The sequence below is a fragment of the Nesoenas mayeri genome (assembly GCF_963082525.1).
Source record: "Nesoenas mayeri genome assembly, chromosome: 10".
Taxonomy (NCBI): domain Eukaryota; kingdom Metazoa; phylum Chordata; class Aves; order Columbiformes; family Columbidae; genus Nesoenas; species Nesoenas mayeri.
This window is the reverse complement of record NC_137560.1, coordinates 21,725,241-21,741,016: the sequence shown is the minus strand read 5'-3', so window position 1 is coordinate 21,741,016 and position 15,776 is coordinate 21,725,241. Positions and strand designations below refer to the sequence as shown.

Genomic DNA, 15,776 nt, shown 5'->3' with positions numbered 1-15,776 from the left:
TTGCTTCCTAAAACACACAGTGGGTTGCAAGTGCTTTGGAAGCAGGAATAGGAGTCTCTAGTGGACGTTTTGTCTATAGCTCAAAACCACAACTTAATTGGCAGCCTTTTCATAACGCTGGCTGTGGCCGAGGACGTAGGGAATGCTGCGGGCAAAGACCCACGTGCGTTTTCAGAGCTGCTTGTAGGGAAATTTAGTGCTGACTGCCTGTCTCTTTAGTGATCATAGCTTGTGGTGAAGTTCCTCACTTCTATGTTGTTTTTCTTTCCTGGACAGCCTCTGATCTTTCTACATATTTTGACTTTGTTTTACTCCATAGGTAACACCTCACTACAAGCATGATTGTGTATGTGTACTAGCCCAGACTGTTTATTTGGAGTCCCCTCTGCTTTTTGTGGCCTTTTCTTTAAGGCTTTGGAATCCACTTGATTTATACTAAATGGTGATTACTGCATCTCTTTCCCATCTCGGCAAACCCGTAGGTTGGATTCTGTGCTCAGAAAGACGCCGACCCTGTAACGCTGTGTAAAGCACATTCTGCATGTGTCTGGGGTGAAAGAACAGGGGGAACAGGAAGATTTACAAGACTGTCAAAGTGGGTAAAGATGTAAACTGTGATGTTTGAACGTGCACCTGACTTTCCACCTGCAGAAGGATTTGTAGAGATGGGATGCATGACCATGATGGAACATCTTCAAGAATCTTCTTACTCAAGCATGCAATCAAGCGAGTCTTTGCCGGTATTAAAAAGCAGCCCCAAAGGCAACTGTATCTCTCTTAAACTCTATTTGAGATAATATTTTTTTAAATAAAAAGAAATTAGATTTCTAATCTTCCAGCATGAACTCTGTATTCACCATTTCAAACCCATATCCATTGGCTGGTGCCTATATTATATCCATTTTGTTCTGGAGCAGGTAGAAACTGCACCTAGTGTCTGGGAACAAGTGTGGGAAGGGAATTCCTTCTCAGCTCATACGGTTCATCATTTGTTTCTGCTCGGAGGCACAGGGCTTGATTATCCATGTCATCGTGATTTTTTGCAAAGCAGTGGTTGTGTCTGAAGTGCCGTGGTTGACTCGGAAGCTAATGTATTTGGTATTTAAGAATCTGGCAAGAGAAAGCTCTGTCCCCATATGCACGCATAGAAATACGATTGGGATGTAGGCATGCGTAACTGTTATTTTCCCCCCGTCTGTCCTATCCCTAGAAAGCCATATGCCGCCCTTAGGCTGGCATAATGGGAGTCTGTATTAATGATTATGAGCTAGAAATAGTCCAAGAAGAGTTGAATGGCCTTTGAGTCTAGCTTTATGAGAAAATACCTCATCGACTCAGTGCGGTCTGAAATACGCTCTGGGATAGGAAGTCAAAATTAATAGAGAACCTCATGATGCCCTCTCTTGATATTCTTTCGTTTTCATCAGGGATTTGGAGATTCTATGTCTTAACAGGCAGAGCAGAAATTTAAGCAAGGAGGTAAAAACTGAGGGAGTTGTCTCACCTGCGATCCGAAATAAGCATCTTGAACATACATCTCTAGAGAGCCAACACTCTGCAGGATTTCTATAGATGTTGAAAGCCTTGTCTGTTGTCAGTCTGCAAAATGAGAACTCTGTATGTGTCTATGTACAGAAGTGATGGGAAAAGGAGAATGTGGGAAGCGGCTGAAGTATTAAAGCAGGCGATGAAAGCAGATGGTTTACTTTGGATTTTATAAAGTAGGTTTCTCTTTATTTTGTTTTAAATGAAAACTATCAACTGTCAGCATTGAAAACCTATTTGCAGCAATGCCGTATTAGAAGTGCTGTTGTCCCCGAATCATAAAAGGGCAGAGGGTTTTTCTGCTGCTTCCCATCTTCGTGTTTAGAGAATTGTGGATGCTCTGTATACATTGGATTGGAGCAATTTCATCACAGCCTTTCCTCAAAATTGATTGCTGTTCAGTGTCTCTTTCTGCTTCCTCTCTCCTGTCACTTGGTTACATCTCTGACTCTCATTACATTTAATATTGATACTGCTTCAATTTTCTGCTAAACTGGAAGCATTTAAGGGTCTGGAGTGGATACTGAATGCCTAGATGTATTCTTTAAACCCTTTAATTCATGTCCTCATGGAAAAGTTTAGAGCTGGATTATTGCCTTAAGAAGAAATGACTCTTTGCTCATTCAGTGATGAAGTCTGGTCACCAAGATGTTGGAATATGTGCTGCAGCGCTCTTCAGATTTTGACATGAGTGCAAAAGTTGCTGCCAGCAGCTGTCTGGGGTTTTGGGCACCTGCTGCCTCTCATTTCTCGCATCTCCCACTCCATCTTCCACTCCCAAAGCTGGCAGCGCCCCTAAAAATACTCTGTATTGAGTTGTTAAGTAGGAGATCTTTATCACGCTGGTAGCCTGGGTTCCGGAGACACTGGTGAAGTGAGTTATATGAGGTGTTGACTATGGCAAGAGAACGTGCATCCAAGGTGGAGCTCGTTCCAGTTGGGTCACAAAGGCTTTGCTCTTCCTAACGCCGCTGCTGGATCGTGCTGATCCCTCCCTTGCTTGCCCCAATTTCAGGATTACTTTGATTGCTTATTGCCATTTTTGTTTGCCCAGGCCGTGACAGACATGAGCGATGTGCCTGTCATGGAAGTTGTGTGGGCGATGTGGTGGAGGGGTTTGGGAAAAGATGCTGGGAATTGTCCGTGAGCGTGAAATACTAACTTGGCGCTGGATTCGTGATTGCATTGGAAGTTGTGCTGTTGAGATGTATGTGGGAAGGCATCCCCTGTCTGAAGGATCAGCGCTCAAATGCGAAATTTTTGGATACATTAGTTAATTAGTTCCCATATCTAACCCGAGTCTTCTCCAAGTGGACTGTGTCTTTTTTTATAAGTTTGGCCTGAGATCCTGTTCCAATAACCTTTTGCCTCTGATACAGTCAAGAGGAATATCTTGGTTTGGTTTTGACCCCAAACGATTAATTCTAGCATTTATTCAGCTTCCTGTGATTGCTTATCCAGTGGATCACCTGGAAGAGCAATGGACCCTTGTTTTTGCAGATGAGGACAGCAGGACAGACCAAGGCTGCTGAAGATGCTGTGTCCCAGGGCTGGGATTGTGAAGTTCACAAGCCCCCAGCTGGGAGCTGGAAATGAAGCTCACTCGGTTAGGAAGCAAAGAACCCAGATATTGCTCATTTCTTAAACACTTTGCTTAAACTTTGAAAGTATGAGTGGACATGCTGTGTCTTTTATTATTAGTCAGTGTTGGTGAATGCAGGTCTACTAAGAGACCTTGGGACAGGCTTACAAAGTAGCAAAAACTTAAACCAGTAGCCCTCTTGAGTTTTCATTTTTGTGTTGTTTTATTATTTTATTTACTCTGTGCTTCACTCCAAATGTAGTTTTTTTTTTCCCAACACAGCAATATGCCCTACTGCATCTAAACTTGTTTTAATTTTCCTGTTTCCCGTCAGTGAAGTGTATCTGTCTATTCTTGGAGTAATAATTTCCCCCACTCCCAAAAGGTGACAAAATTAAAGCCCTTGGCAGTACCTGCAGAAGAAATGCCCCATGGTTATTAACAGTGTTATCCTTCTTAAAACTGTAATCCTGCTATTATGCATTGTATCTTATAGGGGTATAAGAGATTACCTCTGGGTGATGGGTCTGGTTCCTTCTCAGCAACTGTCCAGTGCCACTGAGTTAGTACCTCGAGTTCATTTTTGTCTTGCAAACATTTGTCCACCAGGAACGTGACAGTTAATGGCTTGGGCACCCCAGGGATGACAGATGTACATCCAGTGAAGAGCTACTGGTGTGCATGACCTACCTGCTGAAATAATAACACGCACCATAAAGAGCCCTGTGTCCCTCCTCCCCATCTGCTGGGGATGGACAGCCTGGCCATGGCTAAAATGTAAAAACAAAACAAAGCGCGTCTGGCCTGACTGTAAAAATCACCAGGAAGAAAAATGTTATTCAAATCAGGCTTTTGTCAAGATCGTGCAGCGATTACCCCTGTTGTGTACGGGTTTGTTCGACCAAGGACTTGATGCTGCGACGTCAAACCTGTTTGCAGAAAGGGGGGAATTGGCTTCCCCCAGTTGAACTGTCGATATTGAGCTGTTGCGGAGGGTGAGGCTGGCCCGACACACACAGCTGAGGACACACCGTCCCTCGGTTACCTGAAGCAGTCGCTCTGTGCTGTTAAAATGATGGCAGATCCCATAAACATATTGCGCTCTGCCGTCTGCTCCCTCTGGCGCTGAACTATGACCAGGAGGAAAGTTCCTCCTGCCCTGTTAACTCCCCTCAAATAAATAATCATAATAAAAAAGGGCAGCCTTGCAGAAGCTCCTGCTTAGTGAATGTGCTGCTGATTGAATGTTGCCCTGAGACGCAGGGAAGGTTTGCGGCCCCTGACAGCAAACGAGAGCTGGGGCTGCCTCATAAACGCCTTGGCTGCAGAAGGAGGTGGTTACAGGCATGAAATGTTTATCATCTTGTAGTAGCTTTGCTGCTGCTGGGTTACTGCCCAAGTAAAAAGGAGTATTGAGGAAATAAAAGGTGATACCGCAACCTGCTTGATCTGCTTGTCTTCATACTTAAATAGGCTTGCTGACAAAAGAAGGAGCAGGTGAAGGCAGCTCAGATTTGGCAGAGGTTTGGACTGTGCACTAAAGATGTGTTCAGTGGCCTATGAAGGGGAATTTGGTCGGAAATCTGATCAGTCAACTGGCTTTCCAAGAGGAAACGCTCTGAAATTGTCTGGTGAAAAAGCTGGCTTGCTGTGTAGATAAGCTTGCACATACAAAAACACCCTTGCAAAAGGGTACCTGTTCTTTGCAGGCAATTTGGAAGCGGTGTGTTTGTCGGCCACGTCCTTTTGAGTCCGATGGCATCGCCACGCTCGTTGCTGCACGTCGTGGGTATCGGCGTCTCTGACGTTGTGCAGCACCTTGCACGGCTCCCTGAACCCCGCTGCTTCCCAGCTGCCTTCCCTTGGCTTCCACCCTGCGGGGCAATCCTGCAGCAGCCTTTGGGGGCTTGGCTTTGTTTTTATTTTTGGGAGCACATGTGCTTTTGTTTTGCTTTAATAGCGCAGTTCCCAACAGGGGACAGCACTGCACTGTTTAAGATGCTTGTCATTTTTAAGGAACTTTTCTTAAGTTGTCATCCTAAAAGCTATATTGTGCAGCAGCAGGCGGCCTCCATAAATCACTGATTTCTCTTTTTCTTCTCTTTCCCTTCCTTTCTCTCTTTATTCCAAGCCTGCGGATTTGGACGCCTGGGTAAGCTCTCTTTTTTTTTTGTCTGGATCTTGCTTATTCCAAGTGTCATGTTGTTACTGCGCGTGTACAGATTGTTATTGCTGAGCACAGATGCAGGATTTTATTTTCTGTCATTACATTTTAAAAGGTGTTCAGCTAGAAAATTGCATATTATTTCCTCCATAAAGATTTTCGCTGGTTCCTTTTGTGTAGCTTACAGCTGCTGAAACCAAACTTGATCTGGTGATGTGTGTTGTTGGCTGAGAGAGCAGCAGAAACAGGAGGAAATGAAGGTTACACCAGTGCTGCTTTTTAAGGCCGTGAGTCTGCATCTGGCATCTAAAACAAATCAAAACCCAGTCACCTGCCTTCAAAAGAAAGAGAGAAAGGACAAACAGTGATTTTTGTAGGCCTTGCGTGTCTGGAATAGTGAATGCAGGTGGCTCCACAGCATTGGTGATATTTAATATCTCTGCTGCTGCACGCAGAGGTTGGGTCAGGGCTCCCCCGTGGTTACTTGTCCCGTACAAGCCTCCCCGTGAAGTTCTGCTGTTCAGTTCCAGGCGTGATGTGCACAAGCTGCCTCTGTTTCTGTGCTGCCCTTTCAGCAGCTCTGCCGTTCCCGTTGGATTCGGTGGGGAACACGCCAGCCAGCGAAGTTCGGAGCGAGCTCTGTTCGCCGGTGCATTGCTGTCAATTCCTCCTTCTAGTCTTGGAGCCTTTAATAGCGTTTGTTTTTTTCCCTGTCACCTGGACTGCTACCAGGGCTGGAGGAGACACGGGGAAGCATGAGGTATAAAGATTTGCAGTTGTGAAGCGTGGCAAGCTGAGGTACCCGGCCAAAACATCTCCGCTGTGCTGCTGCGGGATGTTCCCGGATACCCTGGGGGAAGCTGATAACTCCTCAGCAAAGACAGGATGATGTAGGAACAAGGCATTTGATAGAGACTGAAGGACCTTTCCTTTATCCTTATAGCTGCTTTCCCTGGATTGCCTCTGACTGATTCTCTAGGCACCTTCTCGCTAGCTCGTCTTTGGCTGGTGAACGTGTTTTGCCAAGAAGATAAATATTTTTGCAATAATCTTGCCAAGTGCTGTGACTTGCCTTTGAGGAAGTTCTTTATAGATTGAGGTATGGTCCTTTCCTTCTCGCTTGAATTGCCCTTTGCAGAGAGAGAGCTGTGATCTTTCCTATTTATTTTGTTTTTCCCCTCTTTTCTCAGTGCCATCTTTCTGTGTCCTCTCCCTACATCCCGTGCTCCCAGCAGTCCTGGGGCTGTGCTATTGCTGCCCTTTGCTCCTGGGTGCCACGTTCCCTCCTGTAATCTGACCCTGCCAAGAAGCTCTTCTTTTGCAAGCAGGCTTCCTAGTTTTCATGTTTAACAAGGTGATGAGAAGGGGCTATGATTAAAAATAATAAAAATCTGGTGATATTTTGGGGAGGGTGAAGCCAAAGCTAATCTGAGAAGGTGTGGAGCTCGAATGATGCCCAGCTCCAGCAGATCAGTTCACACTCTGTGTTGCGTGTTGGTGTCAGTTCAGGATGAGGCTTTGCTCATAGAGACTAAACCAATAATACTTCATTACCTCAATTAAGAGGCTTGTAAAATATTTCTCTTGGCCTGCCTGTTGGCTAGCAGGCCTGTGCTTGAATTCTTTGGCTGAGCCAGGGTGTAATGCGGAGCTTTAGAAATGTGCTTTTGCAGTTTGTTTCTAAGTGGGTTACTTGATAAAGAGTGAAGAGGAGTCAGGGAGCCGCACAGGACTCTGCCTGAGCTTTTTGCCGCTGTTCAAAGCAGCACTGACATAACCCCAAAAACTGTGGGCTGTGGAAACAGCGTAAGGATAAAGTGTAGGGAGAATTTGAAAGAGCCTCCGACTAGTCTGTGCATCCGTGCCCATGGGAGCTATAGTAGCTCACTAATAGGATACTTTCACCATCCTTTTGTAGGAATGCAGTGCTTGTAACTTCTGACACCATCACAGGGAACTCTTGAGTGTTTCCTGAATAGATCTTACACCTCGTTTTTGCCTCTTGCATATTATATGTTCTCTTTTACAAATACATGCTGTCCCATGCTGCTTTTGTAAGTTTTGTGTGCATTCGTGTGTTCTACAACTGACTACACTCTTCCTCGCCTCCGTTTTGTTTCTATTTTCATAATTCTTGGACATCCCACTCTGCTGTGTTCTGCACTGTGATTTCTTAGATGTCATTTCTGGGCTTTGGTCAAATCTTGCACGATGTGTTCAAGCTCAGATGTGGCTTCTGTGGCGTGGATGTGGAATTCAGCTTTCTGATGCACAATAACGCACTGGTTTGAGGATCATGCATGTCTTCCTTTGTCCTTCCTCCTCTAGTTCTAAAGGCCTTTATGTGAAAAGTGTATCTGATGCTTTGTTTGGCACCTGCAATCTCAGTCCCCTGTGAAATTGTAATCATTTCCACAGCAGCCACTTCTCTCTGGGACATCACAGCCTTCTGACTTCAGGTAGGGAATAAACAGCAGGACTAGTGGAACTCTTAATAAATATCCTGTGTTCATACAGAATGTCCCTGGTTGCCTAACCTGGATTGGAACAGTGAATATTTCAAATGACACATGCTCCGACTGTACCGTTCATACTTCAAACATCATCATAAAGTGCACTAAAGTTTCTAGCAATAACAGCTGGAGAGAGAGGGAAACAGAAAGCAACTTTCAAGCAGATCTGTCACAAAGAGGATATTTCTCAGTATACTTCAATGCACTGAAACATCAGCACTTGAAAACAAGCCAGGCATTGAGAATATGTTTGAGTTGCAAGTGAAACTTTTCTCTGCAACCTCTGCTTCATCACACAAACGATGGGTGATAAGTGGGACATAATGGGAGATGATATGGAGAAATTACTTGTGGGGAAGAATGGGGAGTGTGCTGAGATCGTTCCCTGCAGTTGGGACATCAGATTTTGAATCTTTGACGTTAATTTTGCAAGACCCTAGGGAGGTCGCTAACGGAATGTGCACACCTCTGGTATGTCTGCAGCTCAGCACCCTGCTCAAGAGATTAGGTGTTTGGTTTGTGTTGCCTTCCAGAGGTGTCCTATGGATAAACATGCTGAATTTCTTGGTGGATGAGGTCAGGCAGGCTCTCAGGATGAGAAGATGGGTGGGTGCATTGGTACATAGATCCACGTCTTGCCAGAAACAGAATAAAACCTTTCGCCCACTTGTTTTGTTGCACGTATTGGTTTTGTGCTCCCAGAATGGTCGCTGCCCCAGGAGAGCGGCACTGCCACATCATTCATTTATTTAGACTGAGCAGAAACTTCCTTGCGTTTTTAAGAACTGATCTTTCGACTCTTTTCCCCCGCTCCTCCCTGTATTGCGCTTCATACAAAAAGCACCTTCCATCTGTATTGTGCAGAGAGGTCAGTACTGTGTTACTCTTTTTATTTTCCGTATTTATTTCCTCCTTAAGGAAACACAAGTCAGTTGGTTAGTAATTTGATTTTATGGATGTTATGCAGAAAATCAGCAGGAGAATCAGGATCCTTTGGCCATCCACCAGCCCACTCTGCCTTCTCACATCTGTTTCATTTCAGTTGAAATTGCTTAGTCCCCTTCTGTATAGAAGCTGGATATTGGCTCACAAGGAGAACTGTGGTTCTCTCATCAGAAAATGGTAATAATTTTGGCACTTACAAAGTATCTATCAGTGCCCCTATTGTTGTGGCATCTCTTTAGTCAGGCTCAATATGTCAGGCTCTCCGCACCCCATTTCATCTCGTTTGTGGGCCAGCAGATACATACCAGCTCTGCTTAAACCAAAGCCAGAGATTTTGCCTTTAGTCAAGTGTCTTTGGGAGCAAGAGGATTTAGATGCGGATCTACAGTGCTTGTGCCTTGCCCTGGTCCTGTTGACTGGGATGACAAACATGAGAACCCAAATATTTCATTTTCCTTATAAACAAATGCACGCACCCCCCTACAAACCCTTTATTTCACATATTCCCACTTCTTTTCTTGCTTACTTATCAACCATCCCTCACTGCCTACCTTAAAACCTCTTCTAAGCTCTATTATACCCCTGTATGTCCATTAGCAGGGGAGTAGGGAGAGGGAAATGCGCAGCAACTTGCTTTCAGATGTAATTTTTCTCATTAACAATGGCTGTTGGCCGTAAAATGACAGGTCTGAGCCCACAGGGATGTTTCTGTCCCAACTGCTTAATCATATCGGACCAGTATTTTCTGTGGTTGTACCAGCATCATTAAAAGTTCAGAGCAACGCTGCTGGGATGCTGGAGATCAGCAGGGGTTGTGTCCATGTTAAAGAGCATAATAATTCTAGTTTTGAAAGGTCTTCTTGCTTGATGATACCTTATGTGACCTGAGAGATTTGGGGCAGGGGAAGAAAATCAAGTGCCATTCTTCTTGCTATTGTCGCTTGTTATTTTGAAGCTTAAAAAGTTTGGTTTGGGTCCAGCAATGCCATGTTTTCTTAATGCTAGTTCAGTTTAGAGGTGGGAATGAAATAAAGTGCTGCCGGTTGTAAAGGGCTAAAAGGAAGAAGCTGTTGCTGTAAGCACACAGACTTTATTTTATTTGGAGAACTGGTTTTTATTTCATGACCAGATTATGCTTTAAGCATGGGATTGTATATGAAGTTTGCTGTTCTGGAAGTGTCTCACTTATACTTTGGAAGATGGAAGAGAAATTCTCAGACACACATCTGTGTTCCAAATAGGTGGCCCTATACGTGTGTGTAAAAGCAAATGCGTGGTGAGCCAGGATGTGTCTTGCTATATAAAATATTACAACACAGACTTGTCTTTCAGATCTCCCTCATGACCGTAGGGATGTGTTAGATCTATAGAAATTTTCAAAGGCTTCAAGAACCAAGTGTTTATAAAGTGGAGGATTTGAGATTTATTTTGAAGGTAACGTGAGGAGCATTGAAGTGGAGTAACAAACATCATGGTTTGGTAAAGAATCATGGAATCATTTTGGTTGGAAAAGACCCTCAAGATCATTGAGTCCAACCATAACCTAACTCCAGCACTAACCCATGTCCCTAAGAACCTCGTCTGAACACCTTTTAAACCCCTCCAGGGATGGTGACTCCAGCACTGCCCTGGGCAGCCTGTTCCAATGCCCCACAGCCCTTTCCAGGAAGAATTTTGTCCTAATATCTAATCTAAACCTCCCCTGGTGCAACTTGTGGCCAAGACAAAGACCTGGATGAGGGAGTGTTCTGAAAAAGGCAATAGGAAGACATCACCTTTCTCCAATTACATGTTTTCATTTAATCAGGAGAAATAAAATCAAGGTAACGAGTTTGAGTACGATACTAATAAGCATTTCAGACTTGCGGGCACCGTCCAAAATGAACTGCGAGGCTGAAGGTCTGAAGTCCCACCAAGAGCGATCTCATGTGCTTGTCCTGAGCAACATGGATTTTCCGAGTTCCAGTCTGCATCCCATGTGCTTTTTAATCTTAATTTCTTCTCCTACTGATTCTTTTTTGTTTTTCTTCCCAGGTCTTGGAGCTGCAAGGCAGGGAGGCAGAGCTGAAGCGGCAAGAGGCCTTCTACAAAGAGCAGCTGGCCCGCATCGAGAGGAAGGTGAGCTTGAGTTGTCTTGTGTTTGTGACCTCGGAATCCTAATGGGGTTGGATATGGATCTGTGTGGATCCAAAGAGGAGAGAAACAAGATTCGTTGTCCTGGAACTGTCAGCTCCCAGGATCTGGTTGCCCTTCACCTCTTACATACTTGAAGAATAAGCCGTCCAACCTAAATCTTTTTAACAACTTACATGTGAAAGATAAGGAGGACGTGCCTTTTTATCTTATTCCTTTTATTAAAAATCCTTTCCTAAATTAAAACCAAACCACGACCTGAAAAAAAAAAGCCACCACAAAAAACCAAACCCAACCAGCAATCCTGCTATAAATATGAATTAAAGTTGTGTTATTAATTCACTGCTTCTTGCTGGATAAGCCTTAGAAATGAGCGTGATTTAAGGAGACACTGTCAAGCGTCTTTTAAGCCTGAAATGACCTTTGAAAATCCATTTAGGGATTTGAATCTCTCCCCTAAACATGGGATTTACTTCTCCGTTTAATTGTTTACCCTGATGAGTTTTTAAAAATTGATGCCATAAAAATAGGAGCAACCATGCTGTTCCTTATGAACTAATGCATTTTTCACTTCCTGGCAAAATGAAATAATGTTATAAGTAGTCTTTATTTTTTAATAAATGTGGAGAATAATCTTCTCCAATTTGAAGCAATTAGACCTCCTGACAGGGAGTTGCATACATCTGACTTGTGGTTGTGTTATGTGACTAAAAAGAAGTGCAAACAATGGAAAAGGTGGGTTGTAAAGAGACGGAGAAATCCATCAGCTTTACTATCAACATGTAGCATGATAGAGAATATGGAACATGGGAAAATTGCAATTGTAGAAATGGTAGGAAGCTATCGGCGCATCTCTTCGCCATTTCATTCTCTGCTACTACGTGATTGTCCATACAGCGTTTTTTTAAAGCCATTGATGGTTAAAACGTGCCCGTGAGCAATTTCACATGATACAATTTTGCAACACACTAATCCGTACAGTTCATTAAAAAATAAACTATTAAAACTACCACTCGGCGTTGCATTCAGATTTTTAAATTCTATTCCTAGATAATGGGGATTGTTCAGTGAAATTGCAAACAATCTAGCAGCTATCGTTCTAATTATCACAGTTGTCCATATGTTCATACGCAAAGGGAATTTTTGCAATTTCTCGGGCTCACGCTGTGTGTTTCTATTCTGTTCTTCTCTCCGGATCTGGTTTCGTGAAGCGGAAACTGCGGGGAAAATTTGTATGTGTGTCTGTCCTTTATGGGCAGCGGAGTGGGGAGAAGTTTGTGGCCAGGCTGCATTGTCCCCTTTTTGAGGTCTTTTGTTGTGTTTTCTGTTTCCCTTTTCAGGTCTGTGTCCCTTGCACCCCGCAGAGTGACTTTTTAAGCAAGGTGATGGGTATTTTAGTGCAGGATCTTCTTGGGGAGTGCGGTGCCTTGGCCATAGTCCTATTCAAACTGCAGAGCTGCATAGAAACCATCTCCTAGTTCTTCTGTGTACAAAAGCAAGTAGATGAAAAGGACAGGTTTTCTTTCCTCTCTTGAAGCACTAGCTAGTTTCTGACCCTTAAACACGAGCATTTTGCCGGTAATAAAATAGAAGAATGTTTCCCACCGTAAGTCTAGATTGGAGTGGGAGGTGGTGGGGGCTGGATGAGAGAGGAATGTACTTGAAACAGTGTAATAAAGCTTAATTGTATTAGTTTTGAAAAAGGTTTTTCGATCTTCTCCGTGGATAATTTTATTCGTATAATGGTTGGAAAGATGGAAAACGCAGCGCGGAACAATCTTTTTTATTAGCTGTTGCTTTTATGTAATTCTGCTTTTATTTGTTGAATACACGCAGGCCTTGACTTTTATTTATTTATTTATTTATTTATTCCTTCCACTGTGCTGAGAACTTCCAATTCTGCCATATATATATATATATATATGTAAAAATGCATGTGTATTAAGGAAAGAGGCAAATGGGTGAGGAGATGAGATGAGGAGGAGCTCTGCACTGGACGCTTCTGTTTTCAGAGGGGATGGTCACTGGTGGTTCCAAGCGCCAGACTGGAAGCGCTGGGATGTGGTGGTTTGGTGTGGAGCTAGAAAGCTGGAATTCTTCCTTGCAAGAGCCGGTTGGTCAGGAATTGTCCCCTTCCTACAACCTCAGGTTGGCTTTGTCCTCACTTTGGCGTGATAACAGAATTGTCCCCTTCCTACAACCTCAGATTGGCTTTGTCCCCACTTTGGCGTGATAACAGAATTCAGCCATCGGAGACATCAAGATTTTAGTTTTGAAGGTTGTTTTGAACTGTTGATGTTGGGAACTAAGTACTTTCCCAATAGGACGCTAAGAGTAATTGTGTTATTTACTCCTTACACCGTAGCAGCCGAGTCAAAGACGGAGCCGCTCCTGTGTCTCCTGACTGGGCAGTTCTCAAAGGCTTGGAAGGAAGATGCAAAAAAACCCCATCAAAACAAAAGAACAAAAAGAGAACTTTTAGAGAAGAACTTTGAGAAGAGCCGGAGCGCTGTCAGTCAGAAGCTGACACATGCCCTGCTGCAAAAGGAGTTGATTTTCATTCAGTGTTTTTATTCGCTGTAATGGAACTTGGATTGCTGCCATCGCTCTTCTGTGTCTCGGGCGTTTTTCCTGAAGCCTTCTTGAGCTCTTTGCCTCCAATATCACGTGGCAGCGTGTGCCACAGGTTAACTTATATACGCTATAAATTCTCTGTTACCAGTTTCAAATGCTTTTTTTTTTTTTTTCATTTAATATCCTTTATGTGAAAGAGATAAAAGGAATTCTCTTCATTATTCATTCTTGGGAGGCTTCTGTTCCCTCTCTTACCTTCCCATTAAGCTGAGCAGTCCTCACCTTTTCAGCCTCTGCTTGTGTGAATGAGTTTTTTCCAGGTTTCTCATTGCACTTGTTTGTCTTTGGGCCCTTTCCCCCTTGCGGCTTTGTCTTTGAGATGTATTGACCGCAACTGAACTCAGTAGTTCCCTTGAACGCGGCAGATTGTGTGAATACATTATCTCTTCATTTTGTAATCTCTGCAAGGGGGTTGTGATCTACTGGACAGAGCGCGGAATTGGAAGCAAAGAAACCGCTCGTTTTCTAATAGCTGTTTCTCTTTGGGGAGTTTGAAACAATTACTTAGCCCATCTATCTCAGTTATTCCATCTATATGATGGAATAGCTTATAATGGGAGGGCAAAGTGTTGCGAAACAGTAAAGCTGTAGAAATGCTAAAAAGGCTTTGCCTTGCATGAGATGAACTGTGGGTGTATCTTATTTCAAACAGATCTTGAAAAACTCAGTTTCTCTAGACAGGCTTATTAAAATGGTCGGTGTTTAAGCCTTTGGGGTTTCCCCTGTGCCTTCTAGGAAGGGACTGGAAGACATGAGACGGCGAGCGGAGCCAAAGATCCACCTTGTTCAATGTTCTGGTCCCAACTGGCACCGAAATTGGATGTCCAGGGATGAGCATAAGATCAGGGCAAGTATATGGGAAACTTGGCTCAAATGCTTTGATCCTCCTGGCTGGGCATCTTTGGAACTTGACCACATGGACTGAATCCTCCCTGAGAGGTGTGAACCCAAATTGTGCACAGAGGGCTCAAGAGTCAGGCGGACCATAAAAATACATGGTACCTGTGTCGGAATCGTGGTTTGCTTCTGTTTCTTCGCAGCTTTTAACGCTTGATTTGCACTTGTAACTTGTGTCGAGCAAGCGCCACGTGCTGGTGGCAGCATTCAGTGATTTTTGAGTGTAGATTTGAACGCATGAAATAGCTGTATGGGGGTTGCACCGATGCTGTGATGTTGTTGGGAGATACTGTTCATTATCAGTTTGTCAGGGGTTGTGTGTGCGCGAAGGGGCGGAAGGTTTTGTTCTGCCCGCAGTGCCGTGCGCGCTTTTTAGACCTTTTTATTTATTTTCTTTTTAAATCAAGTTTTATTGAACAGATTCCACGCGGAGGATCAGGACGCTGCTGATGCCCTTGGTTGTCCTCACTTCAGCTCTTGTACTTGGTTGTAATTGTGGCTTTCAGTCTCTTGGATGTTTTTGTTTTGGAGTGCCTGAAGTATTCTTGTAATCAGGAAAATTGCAAGGAATAAATCCTTTGAAGTAACCCTTTCTTATAGGAGTGTGTGTAATTGCAGGATTTGGGTGGTACAAACATTCCATCCCATCCCACACCTGCGTTTCCAGTGTGACTGTCTAATCTCCAATAAGTAATCCAGTAATGAGACCTGGCTAATTTGTTATAAGCGGTTAAACTTCTGACTTGTTAATTTGACATCTCATCCATGTAATTTGGAACTGTTGCACAAAAAGTCGGTCTTGTCTCAACTGTTTTATAGGAGGCTTTGTACTGTAGTGTTTCCCTGGGTAGAGACAATGAGAGTTGGACCTAATAATGTGTAAGGAAAACTTGAGAAACACTCAATTTGAGAAGCTTAATCTGACGTTTTTCCATGCATTTATATGTTACTGAGAAGGAGGGAGGGAGATGTGGGAGCTCGGTGTAAATAGTTAACGTGGACACTGCTCAGTTTTTATTAAGGGTGCTGTGTATGCTTCCTCCTGCCTTCTCCAAATGGTAGAAACATCCTTAAAAACGCACCGTAAGAAGCGCAGTGTGTCCTGGCACCTTCAGACACCAGGACATTTCACTTTGCGCGTTATTTTTACACTTTCTCCCAAGGCAATATTAGTTTGACTCCATTTGCCATTTGGCCTCTCGCTGGGTTCCACCCGGCGAAGGGCAGCGCTGCAAACCGGCAAAACCCGGTGTAAAACGGCAGAGAAGGGCTGGGGGTGTCTCAGCAGGTGGAGTGAAACCCCTCGCTCGAGGTGGGTTTCTCCTCTTTGTTTGGATTTTCCTGAGCTTTGGCCCCACGTTAT

At 43.9% G+C, this 15,776-nt stretch overlaps 1 protein-coding gene across 3 annotated transcripts in view; it reads left to right on the top strand.

Moving 5' to 3' along the window:
* The window catches only part of CHCHD6 (coiled-coil-helix-coiled-coil-helix domain containing 6), a 111,415-nt gene that overhangs the window by 26,884 nt on the left and 68,755 nt on the right, over positions 1-15,776 (top strand). For 2 of the 3 annotated variants that reach the window (XM_080350812.1, XM_080350810.1), the window contains exons 5-6: positions 5,259-5,279; positions 10,784-10,867. In XM_080350812.1, the coding sequence (XP_080206938.1) occupies positions 5,259-5,279; positions 10,784-10,867 (105 nt within the window). The remainder of the gene's footprint in view (positions 1-5,258; positions 5,280-10,783; positions 10,868-15,776) is intronic. The other variant, XM_080350811.1, reaches the window with a different exon arrangement.